This window comes from Chiloscyllium plagiosum, unplaced genomic scaffold, assembly GCF_037043375.1.
Source record: "Chiloscyllium plagiosum isolate Xiang-an unplaced genomic scaffold, Cpla_swu_hap1 HiC_scaffold_10, whole genome shotgun sequence".
Taxonomy (NCBI): domain Eukaryota; kingdom Metazoa; phylum Chordata; class Chondrichthyes; order Orectolobiformes; family Hemiscylliidae; genus Chiloscyllium; species Chiloscyllium plagiosum.
Window position 1 is genome coordinate 14,016,503 of NW_028270148.1, and position 25,484 is coordinate 14,041,986.

Consider the following 25,484-nt stretch of genomic DNA (forward strand, 5'->3'; position numbering starts at 1 on the left):
TGTCTAAATGCAAAAAGAATTGGACAATATCCAGGCTTTGGCTGAAATGGGGGAATTATCATACCCACAAATGCCAGACAATGATCATCTCAAATAAGAGACTATCTAACCACAGTGACTGAAAGAACAGATTGAAGTCTATTAATACTTAAGTAATTCACCTCCTGACTCCTTAAAGCCTGTCCACCATCAACAAGGCACAAGTCAGGAATGTGACAGAATACTCAACATGGCTGGGTGCGGTTTAGCTCCAACAACACTGAAGAAGCTTGTCACTACCTGGGACGAAGCAACCCGATTGATTTGCAACACATCCACAAACATTCAGTCACTGCTCAATCGCAACAAGGTGTACTGTGTACAAGATGCACTGTGGAAAGTCAAAGATCCTAAGACAGAACCTTTCAAATCCATTACCACGTCCAGCTAGAAGGACAAGGGCAGCAGGTACATGGGAACACCACAAACTGCAGGTTCACCTCCAAGGCACTCACCAACCTGACTGGATATATATCATCGTCCCTTCATGGTCACTGGGTCACAAGATCCTGGAATTTCCTCCCGAATGGCATTATGGGTTTACCAGCTCTCCATCAGGCAATCACGCATGGGCAATAAATGCTGGCACAGCCAATAATGCCCAAATCCCATAAATGAAATAAAAACAAAATTACTGAGACTAGGATACCATATAAATTTGCCGACGACAAACTTGGATAAATATAGTAAGTTGTGAATAGGATATAAAGATGGCTGCACAGGGACATACAAGATGCATAGTAGTGAGGGAGGATTAATGACATGGTAGAAAACAAGAATAAAAATACAATTATAATCAGTTGTACATTTCTAGGGAATAACTGGTTTGCTTTAAATCAAATAACAAGGCACCCAACCAAAACTGAATTCTTTACATTGTTCATGCATTCTGGACCCTGACAACCAGTAAACAGAACTCAATTCAATCCACTTATCTGTTTTATGGGATGTGGGCACTGATCAACATTTATTGCTGATTCCAATTTGCATGAAATGGTGTTGGTGAGTAGCCTTCATTAACTACTGTAGTCTATGTGGTAACAGTGGCACTCAGACGGCTGCTAACGGAGGGAGTTCCAGGATTACTTACAATGAAGAAATGGTGACGCATATCCAAGTCAGGACGGCAAGTGGCTAGCAAGAGATCCTGCAGATGACTGCAACAGGGTATCACTTTTTGTGGAATTTAAATTGTGTGTAATCAGGTCCCACTCCACTTAAAATCAGATTACTTTCAGCTTACCATCATCTTCGTCAGCAACTTTCTCGCCATCATCCTCCTGAGGTCGGCCTGCGATCTGGGCAAGTTCCTTGATTACCATCTCCTCTGTGAGCTTGCTATCTATGGACAGAAAGGCATCCTCCAGTGCCTTGAATTCAAAAAGGTAAAGAAAAAATTAGATTAGATTAGATTCTCTACAGTGTGGAAACAGGCTCTTTGGCCCACCAAGTCCACACTGACCCACCGAAGAGTAACCCAGCCAGACCCGCTTCCCTCTGACTAATGCACCTAACACCATGGGCCATTTAGCATGGCCAATTCACCTGACCTGCACATCTTCGGACTGTGGGAGGAAACCGGAACAGACACGAGGAGAATGTGCAAACTCCACACAGACAGTCGCCAGAGGCTGGAACTGAACCTGGGACCCTGATGCTGTGAGGCAGCAGTGCTAACCACTGTGCTGCTCCATCTTAATGTTAAATTAGGGGTTTTGAATACTAATCACAAGAAAAAGAATAGCGAATATAATTGGACATGGGGTTGCACTGGAAGAGGAAAATCACAAAACCTGTACTCAAACCATAACTGCTTCTCATGCAACCTCTTTGGAGTATTACACTTAAAAAAGAACAACCTAAAATTCAACACAAACTACTCCTGTGCACTATTAACAGTTAACTCAGAGGATAGTAGTGAGCAAGTAGCATCAATTTGATTTAATTGCTACTGTGTTAGAAGGCTGATGTTCAAGATCAACTCTAGATTTCACAGCGAAATAAAAGCTGGCACTTGCAGTTCGCCTCATAAGATCCCTCAAAGTGGACTGTAACGACCTTTCATTTTGAAAACAAAGAAGTCCCCTCATATCTGGGCCAACTCCAACCCTCAGACCAATAGCAGTCAAACAATAAATTGGTTATTCATCTGTTTGGCTGTTTGTGTGCCCACAGATGATGTTATAGATCATGAAATAATAGTCATCACTGTTTTGTCAATAATAATGATCAGCTATTATGTAAAAGGCATCACATAAATCCAAGATCTTTCAATGCTGTGTTGACTTCTTAACTAGAAGAATGCAGTTTTTCAAAAAAATCACTTGTAACAAAAAATGGAGCAATGTTTTCAAAGGTAATTTTTTTCCCCCCACAAATGACAGAGGCCTTAAATAATTCCAAGTTGGGAGTAGATAATATTACAGCTGCAATCTGACTTCCAAATAATTAGAAACAAAAACCTTGTAAACAACGTGCCCGTTCTTTGGAAACTGCCATGAGAGCAACTATACAACTATAAGTGCATTTACGTGACAAACTATCCCAATACATTTCACAGCAGCATTATAAAGCAAGACATGAAATGGTGTCACATTCCTACAGCATTACCGAATTATGCTCGGACAAAAAGTTACAAAAGAAAAAACACTGGTCTTGGGATTGAAACACGACAGTGCTTCACTCTGAGTAAGGGGGAAAACATGCAAATTATTCAGATTTCTTAAATTGACAACCATATTGAGGCCACCCTTAATGAGTTTACGTAGCTCTTCAGCATCACCTGGTGGAAGAAATAAGAAGCTGCCAGAACTGAAAAATGTTGGACAAATGGCTTTACAGGCTTAAAAAACCATGCTCCTTCACATTTGCTCAAAAGTATCATTTCCTCCCTTTTAGATTGTCTGGCTACATACTACTCCCACCTGCACCAGTTTGGTTTCTTGCCCCTCCTTTGTGTCACAAGAGTTGACTGCTCAGGTAATCCATTCCTTTATCACCCACACTAGATATTAAGTTAACCTTTGCATTCAAGACAAGGTCCCTCAACATCAGGGAATGCAAGGGTTTTCCATTTTGACGCTGGGTCCAAACATTTAGACACTTAAAACTTGCCAAAAGTCAAACCCAAATCCCTAAAGATAGTAAACCCAGCCACCTTCTTAACATTCAGCATAATCAAAGTTGAGACAAATACCCAAAGAGCATCCCCAAAAACTAGGAGGGAAACAAAACTATCGTCAACAAACTAAATGGAGATTACTACAATCAGGTCCTGATATTTGTCATGAACTGAGAGTTTAAGAAATTTGTAGAGGTCAATTCCCAATCCTTAAATAACTCCACTTCTTCCCACACCTTTGCACAAAAAGTGTCATAATGCACATGCAACACAATTGGATACTTCCTGCATAATGCTTTCATCTGGGGAGTGTTGCTGAACAAAAAGACATGGGTGTGCAAATGCACAGTTCTTTGAAAGTGGAGTTGGTGAAGGTGGCACTTGGCACACTGGCCTTCATTGGTCAACGCATTTAGTATAGGAATTGGGACAACGTGTTAAGACTCCACAGACGCTGGTAAGGCCATTTTTAGAATACTGCCTTCAATTCCGGTCTCCCTGCTACAGGGAAGATGTTGTTAAACTTGAATGGATTCAAAAGATGATTCTGGGTAATCCAAGATGGAAGACGGAGAAAAACTTGCGGCTGTAAGAGCTGCTGCTTTTTTTGAGGTATTTTCAGTGTTGGAGGTGATTTCTTTGAATTCTGGGAGTAACATGTACTGTTTTATATGATGTTGCATTGCTTTGGAACTTTGGGGTAAAAAGATCAAAACAACAACACGTTTAAAAGGAGGAGGCAGAAAAATAGGCAGCGACCACATGGTCAGTGAGGGAGAGAGAGACACAAAGAAACCTACACTGCCGCATTCCTAACTGACACAGCAGTGAATCTGCACAGTTATTGCCTTTGCTGTTTGAATCCATGTATCTCTGGACAACGGAGGGCATATAGGGAAAATTAACAAACAGTGAAATTCACATTTGACCTTGGAGGAATCTGTGTGGAAGAGCTCACAGTACAGGAACAGATAAGTGCATAGATTTTAAGTGTAACCCTGCTACAATAGTGAGTACAGTCGGTTCTTTCTTGACTATGTTTTATTTTACTGTGGAGAAGGACATGGAAGACAGAATGTGGGGAAATAGTTGGTGATATTTTGAAACATGTCCGTAGTATAAAGGTGGTGGTGCTGGATGAATTGAAATGCATAAAAGTGGATGAATCCCCAGGACCTGATCAGGTGTACCCTAGAATTCTGAGAAGCCAGGGAAGTGATTGCTGGGCTCCTTGCTGAGATATTTGTCTCATCGATAGTCACAGGTGAGGTGCCGGAAGACTGGAGGTTGGCTAACGTGGTGCCACTGTTTAAGAAAGGTGGTAACGACAAGCCAGGGAACTATAGACTGGTGAGCCCTGACATCAGTAGTGGGCAAGTTGTTGTAAGGAATCCTGAAGGACAGAATTTACATATATTTGGAAAGGCAAGGACTGATTAGGGATAGTCAATATGGCTTTGTGCGTGGGGAATCATGTCTCATTTTTGAAGGACTAACAAAGAGGATTGATGAGGGCAAAGCGATGGACGTGATCTTTACGGACTTCAATAAGGCATTTGACAAGGTTCCTCATAGCCAACTGTTTAGCGAGGTTAGATCTCAAGGAATGCAGGGAGAATGAGCCATTTGGATACAGAACTGGCTCAGAGGTAGAAGACAGACGGTGGCTTTTCAGACTGGAGGCCTGTGACCAGTGGTGTGCCACAAGGCTTGGTGCTGGGTCGACTGCTTTTTGTCATTTATACAAATGGTTTGGATGTGAGCATAAGATGTATAGTTAATAAGTTTGCAGGTGACACCAAAATTGGAGGTGTTATGGACAGTGAATATTACTGCAGAATATAACGGGATCTTGACCAGATGGGCCAAAGGGCTGAGAAGTGGCAGATGCAGTTTAATTTAGATAAAAGCGAGGTGCTGCATTTTGGAAAAGCAAATCAGAGCAGGACTTATACACTTAATTGTAAAGTCCTAGGGAGTGTTGCTAAACAAAGAGACCTTGGAGTGCAGGTTCATAGTTCCTCGAATGTGGAGTTGCAGGTAGATAGCATAGTGAAGACAGCGTTTGGTATGCTTTCCTGTATTGATCAGAGCATTGAGTATAGGAGTTGGGAGGCCAGGTTGTGGCTGTACAGGACATTGGTTAGGCCACTTTTGGAATATTGTGTGCAATTCTCATCTCCTTGCTATTGGAAGAATATTGTGAAACTTGAAAGTGTTCAGAAAAGATTTACAAGCATGTTGCCAGGATTGGAGGATTTGAGCTATTGGGAAAGACTGACACTGTTTTACCTGGAGCATTGGAAGCTGACCTTAGAGGTTTACAAAATTATGAGGGGCATGGATAGGATAAATAGACATGGTATTTTCCCTGCGGTAGAAAAGTCCTGAACTAGAGGGAGCACAGGTTTAGGAAGAGTGGAAAGACTTAAAAGAGACCCAAGGGGCAACTTTTTCATGCAGGGGGTGGTGCATGCATCAAATGAGCTGCCAGAGGAAGTGGTGAAGGCTGGTACAAATGTAGCACTTAAAGGTATCTGGATGGGTATATGAAGAGAAAGGGTTTAGACGGATATGGGCAGAATGTTGCAAATGGGACTAGATTAGGTTAGGATGGACGGGTTTGACCAAAAGGTCTGTTTCTGTGCTGTACGTCTCTATGACTAAAATATTTGGGTGTCATAGAGTGCGTTTTGTAATGGGTCTTGGGGACTGAGATTAAGATGGATCTGGTATCCCTCCTTTTGGGCTTGCCAAATCTCACTTCTTTGGACAAGCATGGGAAGCAACTGTTTAATATTCTTTCATTCTGTGCAAGGAAGAACATTATAGTGAGCTGGGTATCAGAGAATCCCCCGGGACTTTTGGGGAGGTGTAGATTATTTATGGAGCACATCCCCCTGGATTTCCTTAAGCGTATGGTGCACCAGAAAACGGAACTGTTTTACAGAACATGGCGACTCTTCCTGAATTATTTAGACACAGACATGTCAGCTATATTGGTCAGTGCCTTTGTGTGGTCATGAGGGCTATGTCTGCTGGTGTGGGGTGCCCGGCAGGCAGAGTCCCGAACAAATACGGTATGCCTACTGATGTTCCCGGTGGTGGGGAGCTTTGGTTGGATTGCACTGAGTGTGTTAACTTAACTGAATGTAATTTAATTTACTTTGGTTTAACTTTGTTTAATTTAGATTTTTTTTAGTTATTTATTTAATTGTAGTTTTTGTAGGTTTTTTTCTCTCTCTCCTCAGTGGTTTGTAGAGTAAAGTAGCAGTTTGTTTACTGTTATTGTTGTTATAAGGTTACTGCTTTGTAGTGATTTTGTAAAGAATTTAAAATCCCTTTTTCTCAATAAAAGTATTTACAAAAATAAAAAAGGATGTTGCCTGGATCTGAGAGTTTGAGGTGTAGAGAAGGACTGAATAGCATGGGGCTTTTTCCCTGGAGCTTTGGAGGCTGAACAGTGATCTTGTAGATGCTTATAAAACAAAGAGGCATGGATAAGGTGAAGAGCCAAGGTGTTTTTTTCCCCCAGGATAGGGGAGTCTAAAATTGGAGAGCATAGGGGAAAGATTTAAAAAAGGACCTGAGGGACAAATTTTTCACAAAGGTTGGTGTGTGTATGAACAAAGTGCCAGAGGAAGCAGTGGAGGCTGGTACAATTACAATATTTAAAAGACACCTGGATAGGTAGATGAATAGGAAGGGTTTAGATGGATATGGACCAAGTGTTGGCAAATGGAAGTAGATTAATTTAGCATATATGGTTGGCATGGATGTGTTAGACTGAAGGGTCTGTTTCCACACTGTATGATTCTGGGAGGGTATCTGTGCAGGTTCCAGAGATGTATCAAATCCAGCTTCATTTTCCCAGAATCTGCACCACAAGTTATTCTCTCTCAGCATTTTTTACTGAGAGTCAGTGGAAAACCTGTGTTTTTAGAATTTGGCATCAAAATCAAGTTAAATTGAGAGAAACCAACTTTCCAGAAATCAAGCATCCCAGATGGTTTATCTTATATCTGACCTAGTCTATCGATGAATGCTTTGCTCTGTCAACCATATAAATTCCAACTCCAAAAGTCATACCTTCTGCAATTTTCCATTCCGATAGGCCTGTTGGTTCTTAATAACATCAGGCAGGTACTTCGCACAATACAGTGCCACTTCTTCACCTGGAAGAAGTAAATTCAGGACATGAATTCAGACCAACTTATAATTTATTCCTTGAAAACATGAATTCAACAGTGACTGAGGAAATACACAGTAGTTGAGAGTTGGAAGAAAAGAACATGACATAACCTGGTGTTGTGTGATTTTTTAACTTTGTACACCCTAGTCCAACACCAGCATCTCCAAATCATGACATTTTGGATTATTAAGGAAGTCAGTTTTTTTAAAATTCAGTCATGGGATGAGGGAGTCACTAGCCAGGCCACTATTTATTACCCAGAGGGCAGTTAAGAGTCAACTCCATTGCTCTGGGTCTGGAATCACAGGTACACATTACCAGGTAAGGATGGCAGTTTCCTTCCCTAAAAGGACATTAGTGAACCAGTTGGGTTTATCCAACAATTGACAATGTATTCATGGTCATCATTAAGACTTGATTCCAGAATTTGTTTTGTATTGAATTCAAATTCCACCATCAGCCATGGCAGAATTTGAACTTAGGTTCCCAGGACATTGCTGGGGTCTCTGGATTAATAGTGATAATACCACTAAGCCATTGCCTACAGAGTAATCAAGTTGCAATGGTAAAACCATGGCTATACATTTCAACAATGTTGGCAACCAAGCAAGTAATATGGACTTAAATGTAGGGTTTGAAATTCAGGCTTGGCTGAGCAGGACACCAAAGTCAAAGTCAAACAGCTGTGTATGTGTGGGGTCCACAAGCAGGAGTATTGTGAATCAGACAGAAGAGGCTCTTCTACCCAAAGTCCATACTGCTGATAATATACTATCTATACTTGTCCTACTTTCCCATATTAGATGCAAAGCCATGAATATGACATTTCAAGTGCTCATCCAAGCACTTTTTAAAGGTTGAAAGGTTTCCCATCTCAACATCTCTGGCATGGAGGGTCTGGCACGACACTCTGGGAAATGGTTTTCCCCAAATCCCCTCGAAACATCCTGCCTTTCAGTTTACAATTATGCCCCCTTGTTACTGACACTTCAACTGAAAGTGAACAGTTGTCTTCTATCTGCCCTGTACATGTCCCTCAAATCTTATACACCTCAATCAGGTGCCCCTCATCCTTCTCTGCTCTGAAAACAACCCAAGCTTATCCAGCTGGTCTTCATAGCTCAAACACTCCATCCCAGGCCAAATCCAGGTGAATTTCCTTTGCATCCCCTCCAGCACAATCATATCCTTCCTCCAGTGTGGTGACCAGGACTGCACACAGTATGCCAGTTGCAGCTTAACCAAAGTTCTGTGCAGCTCCAATAAAACTCAATACTTTTGTAATCTATAGCTGATAAAGGCAACTGTCCCTTTTGCCTTCTTAATTATCCCACTAATTTGCGCTACACCTTCAGGGATCTGTGGACAGGCACCCAATTCATGAGGATATTTCCCTTGACTCATTCCTTCTTCCAAAGAGCATCATCTCATATTTACCATGGTTAAATTCTATCTGCCACTGATCTGCCCATCTGACCAGCCCACTTATATACTTACTGTCAATCTTTGTCATCTTCAAGCTGATTTAGGATTGGCCTCGCCACCCTCCCACCACACACACACACACATACACACACACACACACACACACACACACACACAGTGCAATTTCAGGAGGACACAACAGAATGGCTTACATCTTGATAACATTGAGCAGCAGGAAGTATTCATTAGATTGTTCACTCACTATCATGAAGACAAAGATTTCGTAGAGAAATATCTGTTTGCCAGTGTGAAAACGAGGATGAAGCCAGGTGGGATTATAATTACAGAGGGGAATCCATCATTGCAGGCAAATTTTTTTTTGTTAAAAATTTAAATTTGCGACATGTGTGAAGATACCATATGGTTTGTCAGCGGTTTAAAGGAAAAAGAAAATTACCCTTTCAGATGTTCTAATGGAGTATTCAGTGCTTAAATGCACCTTTTTTTGAGAAAGGTGCTCCTCAAACAACTGAGTTTTTGAATTCCATGTTTACAGCTACAAAATATTCAAAATTAGCTAACAGTCAATTTTTAGAACGATAGATGAATAAGTTCACAGAAATTACCAGCGATATGAGTATGCATGGGCTTAGAAACAGATCAAAACCACCAGGTTTCAGCATTTAAGTTCTGAACATTTTATTTGTACAGAAGACCTGAATGTTAAAAAACTGAACCATTACATTTTCCACTTCCAACAACACTGAATTAGCGAGCCCACGATATTAACCTATGTCATAGAAAGCCATTTTGAAAGTTACTTGAAACTATAAAGATTCCAGTCAATCAGGAGACAAAGTATCAAGCACAAAACCACTTCACTTAAACTACCTATAAAATGAGTTACTTTTTAAATTTATTTGCAAACACAGACATTCAATAAAGCAAACAGTAAATCATTACGACTGCTTAAAGTAGTCAATTGGCTTGTCAGCAAAAGTTTGTAACATAACAACTTGAAATGATGGTGTCTTGCAATGTGCAAGACACCCACTTATGTATCACAGAAAATTCATGTGCATTGGCAGTTTAGTCCAATTCATAAGATGGAAGAAGGTAGAAGAATCACTCTCAAGACATGCACTGTATTTAACCAGGTACACTACTGATTGAAGAGCTGCAAGCAAGTGACAAAAGAAAAAAAAATACAGACAAATATGGACATATTTCAATTACTTGGGCAAGGCAGAAAGGAATTTTCCAAATTATACTTTTCTCGTGTCTCCCCAAGAGATTACATCAGCGGAAGAATGGCATAGCAAGTGTCTTGTCATTATGCATCAAGCACAGTAACAACTCATTTTCAAGTTTGTATCAACCAATGCAGACTATAACAAATCAACTTAGTGTGATCTTGCAGATAGGGAATCAAGACGAACTGCAATTTTCAGGTGAAACTGGAGAGCAGGGCTTGCAAATGTGTATTATAACCCATTTTGAGTAAAAAGAAATACTGATACCCATGCTCACATAAGCACACTCTTAAATAAATGAACGTGTAAGCAAAATGACTTCCGGCGCTCATGTTCTCCTACCTCCATGTCCATCATAAACTGCAAACATTGCAGTATCTTCATCCAATTCCGGGATACAGTTGTGTGCATCCTGAAAAACAAATTCATAATAAATTTTAATTTGTACAATTACCTGAACAATGACCTTCCACGCTTCATTAAGCGTCATCATTTATTCCGAAACTTGCTACCTTCAACAGATTACTGCCGAGTGTGCTGCTGGGAAAGCATAGCATCGAGGTGAAGGAGGATCGACATTTCGGGCATATGCTCTTCATCAGGAATGAGGCTTGTGGGCAGGGGCTGAGAGATAAATTGGGGGGGGGGGGCGGTAACTGAGAAAGCGATAGGTGGATGAAGGTGATAGGTCGGGGGAATGAGGCAACTGTTGAAATCTATATTTATCCCGTGTGGTTGCAGGGTCCCAAGGAGAAACATAAGGCATTCTTCCTCCAGGCATCAGGTGGTAACGATTTGGTGGTGGAGGTGACCCAGGACCTTCATGTCCTTGATGGAGTGGGAGGGGAAGTTGAAGCGTTCAGCCACGGGACGTTGGGTTTGTCGGTGCCGGTGTCTCAGAGATGTTCTCTGGGACGATCCGCAAGAAGGCGTCCTGTCTCCCCAATGTAGAGACGACCACACCGGGTGCAACGGATGCAGTACATGACATTGGTAGAGGTTCAGGTGAATTTCTGATGGATGTGGAAGGATCCTGTGGGGCCTTGAACAGAGGTGAGGGGAGTGGTATGGGCGCAGGTTTTGCACTTCCTGCGGTGGCAGGGAAAGGTGCCAGGAGTAGGGCGTGGACTGGTGGGGGACATGGACCAGACAAGGGAGTCGTGGAGAGAATGGTCTCTCCGGAACGCTGATAGGGTTAGGGAGGGAAATATATCTTTGGTGGCGGAAGATAATGCAACATATGCAGAGGTTGGTGGGTGACAGGTGAGAACTGGGAGGGTTCTGTCCTTGTTGCGTTAGGAGGGGCGGGGTTCAAGGGCTCTGGAGCGTGAAGTTGGAGGCAATGTGCTGTAGGGCATCGTCAACCACGTGGGAAGGGAAGGGAAGTTGCGATCATGGAAGTAGTACGCTAATTGGGATTCTATGGTGGAATGGGTCATCCTGGGAACATAGGCGGCAGAGGTGGAGAAATTGGCAATAAGGGATGGCCATTGTACAGGAGGTAGGGCGGAAGGTGGTGTAGTCTAGGTAGCTGTGGGCTTGTAGTAGATGTCTGTGGTTAGTCGGTCGCTGGAGATGGTGCTGGAGAGTCCAGGAAGAGGAGGGAGGTACCAAAATCGTCCAGGTGAATTTAAGGTCGGAGTGGAAGGTGTTGGTAAAGTTGATGAACTGTTCAACCTCCTCGTGGTAGCACAAGGCAGCGCCAATACAATCATCAGTGTAGCGGAGGAACAGGTGGGGGGGGGGGGGCCTGATGCCGGTGTAATTGTGGAAGATGGACTGTTCCACATATCTGACAAACAGGCAGACATATCTGGGTCCCATGTGGATGCCCATGGCTACCCCTTTGGTTTGGAGGAAGTGGGAGGATTGGAAGGAGAAGTTGTTGAGGGGGACGACCAGTTCAGCAGGCGGATGAGGGTGGAAGGGTACTAGTTGGGACAGCATGAGAGGACGAAATGGAGGGCTTGGAGAGTACCGTCATAGTCGATCGATGTATACAGGGACTGGATGTCCACGGTGAAGATGAGGCGTTGGGGGCCAGGGAAACGAAAATCCTGGAGGAAGAGAAGGGCTTGGGTGGTGTCATAAACGTAGGTGGGGACTTCCTGGACTAAGGGGGACAGGACGGTGTCGAGGTAGGAAGAGACGGGTTCAGTGAGACAGACACCGGCTGAGACAATGGGTCGACTGGGGCAGTCAGATTTGTGAATCTTAGGAAGGAAGTAGAATCAGGCAGTGCGAGGTTGACTGACAATAAAGTTGGAGCCTGTGGGTGGGAGATCCCCAGAGGTGATGAGGTTGTGTTTGGTCTGGGAGATGATGGTTTGGTGATGGGAGGTGAGGACGTGATCAAGGGGGCAGTCGGAGGTGGTTCTGCAAGTTTATCTCTGGCTTCAGTGGTGTAGAGGTTAGTGAGCCAGACTACAACTGCACCACTCTGGTTTGCGGGTTTGATGGTGAGGGTGACGTTGCAGCAGAGGGAGTGGAGGGCTGTGCTTTGTGAGGATGAGAGTTTGGAGTGGGTGGAAGGTTGAGCTGGTCGATGTCACGGCGACAGTTTGAAATTAAGAGGTCAAGGAGTGGTTACAGGCCAGCACAGGGTGTCCAGGTGGATAGGGTGTGTTGGAGGCAGGAGAAGGAGTCCTCAGTGGATGGGCAGGCGGGTGTCCTGGTTGAAAATGTCAGCCTGGAGGCGGAGGAAGAAATGTTCAAAGTCGCAGTGTGTGTCAAATTTATTTATCTGGGAGCATAGAGGAATAAAGGTGAGGCCTTTGCTGAGGACTAAATATTTGTCCTCAGAGAGGGGGAGGTCTGGGGAAATGGTGAACACTTCAACAGATTACCTCCTTGCAAAAACAAAATCAAGAGCAGACCCAAATGGCCCACTGTTGCTCCCATATTCTGAGTTATAATGGATTACTTATCATGAAATTCCCAGCCTTTGGACGGATTTTATTGCCTTTTTGTCAACTACCTCAGTCGTCCTAATTACGACAAACAGTTTTAGTCCTCACAGCATAAATATCTTCAAATTATCTTTTGAATGTCATGCAAATACATACAATAATGAAATGAACTATAGATGACAAACTTGTTTGCTCAGTCCATTAAGGATTTTTCTTTCAAAATGCAAATGAAGCAGAGAAACTGATTCTGCAAATTTGTACAGGTCCTCATGATTTGACCTTTTTTCAAAACTTGATCCTCCTTAGCCTTCAGGTAATTCATGGATTCTGCTTTCATATAAAGAGAAGTACAAATACGACTCCAACAACTTTCAAACTCAACACATCCATGGTAAAGAAATCCATTTGAGTGGTACTCTACTGTTAGGTTGATAAGTCCCTGGGGCCTGATGGTCTACATCCCAGGGTACTGAAGGAGGTGGCTCGAGAAATCGTGGATGCGTTGGTGATTATTTTCCAGAGTTCGATAGATTCGGGATCAGTTCCTGCGGATTGGAGGGTGGCTAATGTTGTACCACTTTTTAAGAAAGGTGGGAGAGAGAAAGCAGGAAATTATAGACCAGTTAGTCTGACTTCAGTGGTGGGAAAGATGCTTGAGTCTATTATAAAGGATGAAATTACAACACATCTGGATAGTAGTAACAGGATAGGTCGAGTCAGCATGGATTTATGAAGGGGAAATCATGCTTGACTAATCTTCTGGAATTTTTTGAGGATTTAATTCTGAAGATGGACGAGGGAGATCCAGTAGATATAGTGTACCTGGACTTTTAGAAAGCGTTTGATAAAATCCCACATAGGAGGTTAGTGAGCAAAATTAGGGCACATGGTATTGGGGGCAAAGTACTAACTTGGATTGAAAGTTGGTTGGCTGACAAGAAACAAAGAGTAGTGATAAACGGCTCCATTTTGAAATGGCAGGCAGTGACCAGTGGGGTACCGCAGGGATCAATGCTGGGACCGCAGCTTTTTACAATATATATTATTGATATAGAAGATGGTATTAGTAATAACATTAGCAAATTTGCTGATGATACTAAGCTGGGTGGTAGGGTGAAATGTGAGGAGGATGTTACAGGGTAACCATGACAAGTTAGGTGAGTGGTCAGATGCATGGCAGATGCAGTTTAATGTGGATAAATGTATGGTTATCCACTTTGGTGGCAAGAACAGGAAGGCAGATTACTACCTAAATGGAATCAATTTAGGTAAAGGGGCAGTACAGAGAGATCTGGGTGTTCTTGTACACCAGTCAATGAAGGTAAGCATGCAGGTACAGCAGGTAGTGAAGAAGGCTAATAGCATGCTGGTCTTCATAACAAGAGGGATTGAGTATAGAAGCAAAGAGGTTCTTCTGCAGCTGTACAGGGCCCTGGTGAGACCACACCTGGAGTACTGTGTGCAGTTCTGATCTCCAAATTTGAGGAAAGACATTCTGGCTGTTGAGGGAGTGCAGCGTAGGTTCACGAGGTCAATTCCTGGAATGGCGGGATTACCTTACGCTGAAAGACTGGAGCGACTGGACTTGTATACCCTTGAGTTTAGAAGATTGAGAGGGGATCTGATTGAGACATATAAGATTATTAAAGGATTGGACACTCTGGAGGCAGGAAGCATGTTCTGCTGATGGGTGAGTCCCGAACCAGAGGACACAGCTTAAAAATACGGGGTAGGCCATTTAGGACAGAGATGAGGAGAAACTTCTTCACCCAGAGAGTGGTGGCTGTGTGGAATGCTCTGCCCCAGAGGGCAGTGGAGGCCCAGTCTCTGGACTCATTTAAGAAAGAGTTGGATAGAGGTCTCAAGGATAGTGGAATCAAGGGTTATGGAGATAAGGCAGGAACAGGATACTGATTAAGGATGATCAGCCATGATTATATTGAATGGTGGTGCAGGCTTGAAGGGCAGAATGAGCTACTCCTGCACCTATTGTCTATTAAACATTCCCTCTCTTGACCACTGACACAGGATCAGCGCTATGAACCATACATAGAGTGTGCTGCAGCAACACAAAGCCTCTTTCCATAACATCAAACATAACCACAGCTTCTGTCACCCAGTAGGACAAGAGAAACAAGCACATGGGAACACCACCATGAACTCCTACAAAACGACTACCATTCTAACTAGGACTGAAATGAGGAGAGACTTTTTTCACCCTGTGAAGAGCCTGTGGGATTCTCTGATTGAGGTCAAAACATTGAAGGTTTTCAAAAGGGAGTTAGATACAGTTCTTTCAGGTTAAAGGGATCAAAACATATAATGAGAAAGTGGGAGTAGGGTATCGAGTTAGATGATCAGCTGTGATCATTCTGAATGGTAGAGCCAGTTCAAATGATTTACTCCAGTGCCTATTTTGTGTTTATATGAATTGCTCACCATAGAAATTCCCAGTCTTTGAACTGCTTTTGTGGCCGCTGTCACATTCAGTTTCAGGCCAAAGGTAACCCACATAATGTTGATTGCAGAGACTTCAGCGATTATGCCAGTGAATGCTGAAAGATTATTAGATCCTCTTGTTGGAGATGGCCATACCCTTCTACTAAAACGGCAAGTAACATTTGTCCCACATTTCATCCCAGGCCTGAATGCTCCTCACATTTGTTTGCATGTGGGCAGACTGAGATGCCCTAAATAGCAGGATGAAAGAACCATGACATTTAATGAATATTGCAACCAACAGCAAATATTAGCAGGTTTTGAGAAGATTTGTAGCTCAGGTTGAGGTTTTGGGTGTAGGTTTGGGTCCGCTACATGGATGACACCTTTGTCACCATTAAACGAAACAATTAGAGGAAACCTTCAAGACCACCAATAATACCCTTACTGGCATAAAATTCACTAAAGAGGAGGAAAACAACAACAAACCGCCATTCCTAGGTGTCACAGTAGAGAGAACAGCTAATGGGGAACTTCAAACCAGCATCTACAGGAAAACAACACATACGGACCAAACATTGAACTACAGAAGCAATCATCCCAACACCCACAAACCAAACTGCATCAGAACATTATTTCAATGAGCCAACACATACTGCAGCACAGAGGAACTATGCAGAGCAGAGGAATACCGTGTATTCAAAAAGAATGGGTACCCAATGAACACAGTCCGCCAATTTCTCAGCAACAAACCCAAACAAGCTGACAAACACGTCCAGATACCCTAGCCACTCTCCCCCCTATATCAAAGGCACCTTGGAAATGACTGCCAGACTACTCAGATGATTTGGCATCATGGTAGCCCACAAAGCCACCAACACACTAAAAACTGCAGCTAATGAACTAGAAAGACCCTATGCAGACAACCATCAAAACTAATGTCATTTACAAAATATTGTGCAAGGACTGTAACAAACACTGCAGTGGACAAACAGGCAGAAAACTAACCACCAGGATACATGAACACCAACTAGCCACAAAAAGACATGACCCTCTCTTACTAGTATCCTTACATATGGATGAGGAAGGACAACACTTCGACTGGGACAACACATCCATCCTAGGACAGGCCAAAGACACGCACAAGAATTCCTAGAAGCACGGCATTCCAACAACAAACTCTATCAACAAACACATAGAGTTAGACCCCCATCTACCATCCCCTGAGAAAGGGAACAGGAAATAACATCAGCACAGGAAATGACATCACCAACCCAAAGAAACCCAAACATATAAATGGAAAGCAGGAACTATCAGCAGTGCTTCGTCTGAGGCCCACTGAAGATGTAACCTAGTAGGGTGATGAAACGTCTGGAAATGAACCTTCCAGCTCAGTGAGCAAACCTACATCCACAACAGCAAATATCCCCATTTCTGACGTTCTGACAGACATTGTAAAAGCAACTGCAAAGGGGCCCACAACATCACACAGAAGAAATCTAGCAGTTAATTGTCTGTGAAGTTCTTGTTTCAACACCTTTTTTCAATTCAAGTAAACATCATCTTAATTCATGAGATGCTTTGAACTGCCCAATACAATTATTTTTGCAATTTTTCATCCTTCTAATAATAATGTGTTAAGGCAGGTTTAGATAATTCCCACACAGCGAATCTGAAATTTTACTGTACTTGCATCTGATCGCTCTCATGTATCCCTCCATTTACATTCGTGTGAATACTTGGAGAATACATCAATATACTAATTTTTAAAAATTCAGTAAGGATAGCCAAGTTGTCAAGGATTATAATTGTCAGAAGTTATACGGAAATGCAAATGACATCTAGACTGCACAATACAACGCGATGTAGTTTTTATTACAGTCTTTCATTATCTTTTGGGACACTCCTTATTTTTTGTTTGGAAGGTGAAGTCCAAAGAATCAGGACAAAAAAGGGGACAGCAGAAAAAGATACACTGAGACAAAGCACAAGTAAAATGAACTAGAACCAACTTAAAAGAGAATAGGAAATTAGCCAAGTAGAAAGATCCTAGACAAATAGAAACAATCACAGTAGAGAGATGTTGGGGGAAGGACATGATCAAGAATTTAGATTTTGAAGAGGTTTTTCAATACAAGCAGAGATAAGACTAAAAGGATAATTCTAGTATTTAATGAGGAAGAATGAATGTTAATCATTCCCCGATGGATTATCAGGAAAGCAATTTATATCTGTAGTTACGTTTCACAGTAACACTTCATTCATTGCAGATCTGAAACACAGAATCTCCAGTATGTTTCTTTCATTAAAAGCAGACACATTTCATAGAGCAATCTTCCCAGTTTTCTGGACAATATATAACATTTACTCAATATCATTAGATTTCCTGTCCGTAACTTCATTATTGTTTTGGGACACTGATGTGCACAAATTAACAACAATTTAAAAACAAAGCACCTCACAGTCCACACAGAGATTTGGAAACCACTAACAGAGTCACTGTTAAATGTATGGATTAAGTCAGCGTGTCTAAAGATGGGGTGGATCAACCGAATAACAACTTGTTTTAATATTAAAAAAAGGAAGTTCAGATCCTCATGTGGTGCAATGGCAGTATCGCTACCCCTTGTCCAGGAGGCCCAGGTTCAAGTTCCACCAGAGGAGTGTAATAATATCTCTGAATAGGTTGATTAGAAAAATAGGTTACATTTTTAAAAAGTTCAGGCCCTCTTGTGCAGTGGTAACATCCCTGCCCAGAACCGGGAAACCTGAGTTCAGGTCTTACCTGTTCCAGAAGTGTGTAATAACATCTCTGAACAGGTTAATTAAATATAAATCAAATTATAATAACAAAAGGGGTCTGGTTGGATGCTCTTCGGAGAGCAGGTGTGGACTTGATGGACTGAATGGCCTGCCTCGATACTGTAGGGATTGTATTAAAGTCTAGGCCCTCTTGTGGTGCAGTGACAACGTGGCTACCCCTGGATCAAGAGGCCTGGGTTCAAGTCCCAGTTGCTTCAGAGGGGTGTAATAACATATCTGAACAGGTTCATTAAAAATAACTGGTTAAGTAGAAAAATAATTGTTTCCGGATATCCTTGGAGTGGGAGTGAATGTTATCCAGGCACTTTGAGGCTTCCCACAACTGGTAGGTATCATTGGGGCAGGAATGTGTTATATCCACCAAAACCCCATTTAACTGTATAGTGCCCTTTACGGGGTGTTACATTTTAATTTGGCTTAATTTGATTGAATTAAATGGTTCTCAGGAGTATAAATATGGTATTTCTCTCTGTTAATTTGGTTTTTCAAAAGCATATATTAACAATTTTATGGCATAAGCGCAGTGTCCTTACCTCTAGGTCAGAAAGTCTGGGTTCAAGTCTGACTTGCCCATGAGGTATCATACTAGGTCCAAACATGTTGTTTAAAATAAATAAGACATTGGTAATGTGCGTTGTATAATGAGGAGCTATACATTTATAATGTACACGGAGGATAAATCCTGGCTCCTGATCTACTCCTAGCTGTAATGTGTTTAAAAAGTTGTAACAGTTTATTTGCAACTCCAACTACAATTGCCTTTTAATAAACCCTGGGGTTCCAGTTCCCTTCTTCATACCCTCCATTGTGCATATTTTTATGACATCATATTACACATTCCTTATATATAACTTTGCCCACTTCTGACCAGCATGCTTTGCTGCTTTATCTGATTGGTTTCAGTTTGGTGGTCAGCTTGTCTCAGATGCAGTTTCTAGCTGTTTATGGATTCATGGATGACAGAATATAAATCAAACCTTACAATGACAGAGAGACATCCGATGACTTATCAATGCGTGGCAATTGAATGTTTTCATCAGTTTGGAAGAAATGAGGATACTAGAGCTAGAGCTATTACATCTGATTTTCTGGTTTTATAATTCTGAAACAAATAGGAGATGTTGATAACCAAAAGCATGAAACCACAATGAGCAGTGTCTGAAGTGTTGCTTTGATGGGTTTAATTACAAAAAAAGTGTTGAGAAAATCCCACCTGACAACTGTGTACTGAAAACTAAAGTTGTCAAAGTAGAATCAAAAAGCTTTTAAGCATCAAATGAATTCCTGTGCTACTCAAAGTGAAAGACAACCTTGTTTTGCAAATGTGTTGCAATGAAGAAGCAGATATTGGCAAACATCCTGATATGCGTGAACTGAGTAACTGTTATTGGGTTTGGGTGCAAAAAGCAACCATCTAACTGAATTTACAGTTTTAATGAGATCAGATTTTTCTATTGTGTCTGGATTGATCAAACAAATGCAAACATGTGAACAGTGTTAAAATGACAAACAAATGTACTAAAATTGTGGTGTATTAACCAAATAGATTTAACCAAGGTGAAGTTTCTGATGATCCAGAAACAAAAATTAAGCTTTGTTGCTTTAAGAATGTAAAATATGGAAGTAATGCTAATACTTACATGATACAAACAAGACTACAGTTTTTCAACATTTGGGTGAACAAGTGGCAAGGCCACATGCAATGACATCATCACCAAGTCTATGAATTCTGGGGATCATTCCTGGTGTAAGACACCACAATAACTTGAAGGAAGTCCTGCAGAATTTAGTGTCAGTTTTGGCTGCAAAACACTTGCCTTCTGGTGCAATGCATTTATATCCAGTGCACTTTGGCATGCACTTACTCCAAGATGCATGTCGAATAAATTTAAATTTTGCAGTCTGATTCCAGCTCAGAAAATAATAATCCATTCAAGGATCAGTAGAGGTGGTTAATCAAGTGATTCATGGTGAGTTACATGAAGTAGAAATACATTGTCCAATGGAGGAAATTCAGAAGTCGACAATTAATTAGAACTAGATAATTTAGAAATAAAATTGAGAAATATTTCTCACACCATTGCAGAAATCTGACTCATTTTCCCAAGAAAGGTTATGGATACAGGAATAATTGAAGCTTTCAAGACTGATATTGATGGATATTTCTTGGGTAAACAGAACTGACATATAGATCATCCTTACTTCTCCTGTGAACTTGTCTAATTTTTTTTCATTTTATTCTGCATTCATCCTGGTCAGAACGTGTCTTACAAAAACGTTAAACAAATAAAAGTTGTTACATACAGATTTCTGTTCCTCCTCACTTGACAGAAATGCTCTTTCATTGGAATTTGAATGTTGCTCATAATTGGTTGTAAATAAATAGGTTCCAATGCAAGTTTGTTCTTGCTATGAAACTAGTTATTTCGTTGCATCCTAGGAATGGGATCAAATACCAATCATGAGCAGGGATCTAGTCCACACTGGTTTAAGAAGGTATAAAATTACTATTAAACATACATGTTTTTCAGCGATGTACCATTTATCTAAGTTTATTTTTAAGCAGAGACATACCAAGAGGACAAATTTCCTCCAGACAAAGACAGCAAATATTCTTAGTGTATAAATCTCTGCAGTATTTTATTTAAGCTTTTCTGAATTCTGCCCTTTAGTGAAGCACACTACCTGGGGTTGCCTGATTTGAGTATTTGAAGTTTGTCAATACAAACTGAAAACGTGCAAACAATTTCCCCCCTCTCAACCCTGAAAAACACTTAGATAAAGTTATTTCAAATGATTAGTTAATGCCAAATGAATGTTGATGGTGACTTATTTTGTTTGAACCCCTGGCAGCCCCATGGTTAGGATTCTACAGTTCCACTGCCATGGCCCAGAATTGTTTTCTTAAAGGTTAGTGGGGGTGGGTGGCAATGTCATGTTAGAGGTACAATCACATTAGTCATGACTTTGTTGAACGCAGCTCATGCTCGATGGGGCAAATGGTTTGCTCCTAATTTCTATGTTCAGGTGATTCATTCAATATAATTGAAGCAGGCCAGATAGCTAACACACCAGGACCTCTGAACCCATCTTGCTGAAAATGCCAAAGGAACTTGCTAAAGAATTTAGAAGGGATCCTTTTTGTGCACAATGTGACAGCCACTTATCAAACAATTTATAATTGAGCACAGACCCATTAGTGGGGTGGCAGGAAATATTCCCCAGAAAGCACTGACAACTGCAAGCATGTTAAAATTCCAGAAATGTTAATTCATTATACGCATTAAGATCGCCTTTTTTTGTAAAGCTCTATGTTCCTTTCAAAAACAAAAATGCTTAAACAGGAAGGGACAAGAAAACTAAGCAGTAGCTCATCATGATTTACAGCAACATAGCAGGGAAAGAGGAAACAGTTAGTGATTTGAACTCCAAAAGAATCCAATACTTTGTTTCCTAAGGATTTGAGCAAAAAAGTAGTGGATAAACTAGTGCTCTTTTCAGTAACTGCTCTTTTCAGTAACTGCTAGATCACTAACTGAAGCATAGCACTAACAAGCAGAAACATTATCCTCCAAGCTGGAAAATGTGTGGCTTACACAAAGTGACAGCAAATAAAAGCAAAATCCATTGCCAACTGCTTTCAACACTGTAAATGCACACCACCAGTAGTGAAGCAGTTATATTTTACAGAGCCAACGATCACCAACGCTGAAGAAAGAAACCTCGACCAGCCTGTTGAGACATCCAGCAGACAAGTGCTGACCTTAATGTTGGCAGTGACAAAGAACTCCTGACATAAGCAAAGTTGAAATTGGTCTTGTTGTTCCTGGTGGGTGCAATTGTGAAGAAGAGACCTTAAACAAATGATGCAGACTGCCGATGGAGGTAGGAGTAATTTCACAGTTCTAATATCCAGTTCTTTGAGGAAATGGATGGCGATAACCAAATCATGTTACCAACACAATTTCCCCTGCATTAAGCTCTGTTGAGCTATTAACATTTATAAGGCTTTACAAAATGACAAAAAAAGATATTGAAACTTTCAACGAAGTGTGGTACATTAGTTGCTTTGATATTTTTTGTGTTAAGTATTAGTGTTTTGATGTCCTGTCTCAGTAGTTGAAACTACTAGATAATTTGAAATGACAGTTGAAATTGAACAATGAGTTAAAATCAAGAGTAGAGCACAATTCCGGCTATTCCCAGTCGATTCAAGTCACCGAGCGAGATGAACAAAAATAAAAACTAACTGATTCTGTCAGAACACTGCAATCTATAGAGATAATTTATCAGGTGGAGTTGCAAAGCTTTATACACATTTCCTGAGTACTTGAGTATTTTTCACAAATTCTACTGACACTGTTATTTGATAAACTTCATCTGAAAACTTACCAGATTGTAAAGAAACAAAACATTAAAAAAAATTTCAATACTTATGATTGTCACGGCAAGGTATTTGTTGCAAAAAACTAAGTGGTTAACTCGGCTACTTTAGAGAGCAGTTAAGAGCTAACCATGTGTGCAGCTCAGCAGTCAACTGCAGACCAAACCAGTTAAGGACAGTAGGTTTCCTTCGCCAAAAGACATTCGTGAACTCATTGGATTTTTATAACAGTTGATGATCAACACTGAGACTAGCTTTCAATTACATAACAGAATTTAAGCTACACCAGCTGCTGTGGTGGGATTTGAACCAATGTCCTAACACCCTTAACCCCGGCTTCTGGATTGCTAGATTACCATTACCATTGTACCAGCACCTTCCCCTTACTTGAATCACACTGTCAATGAATGCTGTACTCAAATTAGTTTTTCTTAACAAAACAATTATTGCCTGTCCAGAACAGGCAAGTCAGTAGGAATTCCCTCTTGTAGAACATCACCTCTACATTTCATGGTGTAGCCACATAAACCAAGTTATTTCCAAAGTTGGTCACTAAACTGAACTGCAAACAACCAGACATGATTGGAATAGAATTAAAAACTTCACAGCCCTTTCGGGTATGAAGTATACACTATAAGTCAAGCTTTGTGACCGGATTTTTATCTTTCAAATCATAATTTTATTGATCTAGTGCGGAGGTCATTTATTTCTTATTTTACACTCGACTACTTGTCAGATGCATTATTTAACCTTACTCATTGACATCTGTAGCAATCATTCTACTGAAAAAACATCCATCATCAGGCTCAGTATATTTATTATTCTTGATCTTTTTTTTCCTCTTTGCATTTTTAAAGATTCTATATTTTCACAAAGGAATTAGATATCGCTGTTAGGGTATGGGGAGAAAGCAGGAACAGAGAATGGAGTTACATCATATTAAATGGCACAGCCTTCTTGAAGGGCCAAATAGCTTACTCCTTCTTTTTCTATGTTTCTATCATAGCACACTTACCCAAAAGGAAAATACTGCAGATGCTGAAAATATGAAACAAGAACACAGTTGGAAAAACTCAGGTGGTTAGGCAGCTATGAGAAGTGAAATAGAAGTAACCTTCCATGAGAACCCCAAAAGTAAGAATCATGACAACCCTCTTTGATTATGGTAATTATAATCTTTACCCGCTCCAGTAGGATTTAGTGTGCCAGGTTATGACATATCAATTAAGTGCTCACCTGTGAAATGTGGGCAGTTTGATCATGCTTGTGTGATTGACAATGAAGAGTTTCACTACACAGATCACAAAGTGCAATCTGAAAACAGCAGGGAATGCTAGAAAGTATGCTATGGATTAATATCTGGCATAAAGATGGCGATATCAATTTTTGAAAGTTGTGCATTCCTAAATACTGCGAACATTGGATCCTGTCTTCATTCACTCAAATCGAACGTAAATGGGAGACACGAAACAACTTTTTCAACACAATCTGAACGCTTTGGGTACAGCAAGCCACGTATTTTTTGATCAAGCACTTGCTTAAACCGAACACATGCCTCTTGCAAACCGAAGTGTTGCCTCTTGTGTTTCCTCCACGAGGTATCACTGGACTTGCTCCTCGGAGCGATTTACATTGATTCAGAGTCGAACACAGGGAGGAGGATCATTCATTCACAACCGACTGCAAACCAACACAAACGAACAATCGCCTCGATCGCGAGAAGGGTTTCACAAAGGTATCTGAGCAAAATCACGCAGGCACACGAGAAATCCGCGCAGGACCGGGCGAAGCCCACAGTACAAGGCCCCTTGCTGATAACGCGTGTTGTGCGTGTGGATTCATTCACTCACCTCCATGGAGACCCGCCAACCTTGCATGGCGGAAACGCCAAAGTTGTATCTGTCGGTGCATTGCTCGCAGGAGTTCTTCACTGTATTGGGTTGCGACAGGTAAGCACCCATACTGCTGCTTCCCCCCCTCCTTCCTCCTCCTCTTTCTTCTTCTTCCTCCAAGCAGCAGTACCTCCTCCGCCACTACTACTACCTGCTCCTGAAGGTGGTGGTAAAGAGAGGCGGGATTGGGATGCGGGGGCGGGGGCGGGGGGGGGGGGGAAGAGGCGGATGGGGTTCGATCCGCCTTTTGTTTTTCCGCTGGAGAGAGAGGAAGAGAAGGGCCAGAGAGACAAGCGAAACGATGCTGGTGGAGCACTCTTTGACAGGGAAGAGAGAGAGAGAGAGAGAGTGTGTGTATTGGGTGGGAGGTTCAAGGGGAGGGGGATGGTGGGGAGACGCGGCTCAGGCGCATGCGTGATGGGGGTGTGGGCGGGGCGGGAAGGGGAGTCGGCGCGCGCCAACCGCTGGTCACCAGGGTAACCGCGGCCTAGCGGGCTCGACCCCAGCGTCCGCCCACTGCAGAAAGGGAACGAAAACAAAACCCCGCACGAACCACCACCTCCCTCCCCCAACCTTTTCTGAAGAGAAGTTATCTCTCTTGGTTTCCTCCTCCCCCGGCAAAAAAAAAACGAGCAAGAGACGGAAGTTCGGATTTCTTCCTCTCACACAATCACTTAGGATTGTATAATGTTTATAAGTGGATCTTAATCCCCGGCAGTGCCGAGAACTTTGACTAACTTCGAATCGATTTTAATCCTTATTTGAGAAAAGGTAATGTGGGGGGTGGGGGGACTGGAGGGACAAAACGATGGGGAGTGGAAAGGCCAAAGGCAACCGCGGGCCACGTGACATTCAAACGCCATGGCGGCCTGCTATGTCACTTCCTGGAACTGGTGTCGGCGGAGCGCGGGATTTCGCCCTCACCGGAAGCCTTCTTGAGAGAACTCTACATGGCGTACCTCTGCGTTCAGAGCTGTTTGTAGCTTCATAGGATTTGTCGGGTCAGT

General features: G+C 41.8%; 1 protein-coding gene across 1 annotated transcript in view; it reads right to left on the reverse strand.

Moving 5' to 3' along the window:
• The window catches only part of ppm1g (protein phosphatase, Mg2+/Mn2+ dependent, 1G), a 45,686-nt gene extending 20,990 nt beyond the window's left edge, over nucleotides 1-24,696 (reverse strand). The window contains exons 1-4 of the mRNA XM_043695359.2: nucleotides 24,436-24,696; nucleotides 10,373-10,442; nucleotides 7,250-7,335; nucleotides 1,283-1,409 (exon numbers count right to left, since the gene is read on the reverse strand). Coding sequence (XP_043551294.1) covers nucleotides 1,283-1,409; nucleotides 7,250-7,335; nucleotides 10,373-10,442; nucleotides 24,436-24,546 — 394 coding nt within the window. The 5' untranslated portion in view covers nucleotides 24,547-24,696. The remainder of the gene's footprint in view (nucleotides 1-1,282; nucleotides 1,410-7,249; nucleotides 7,336-10,372; nucleotides 10,443-24,435) is intronic.
• Nucleotides 24,697-25,484: the final 788 nt, after the last annotated feature.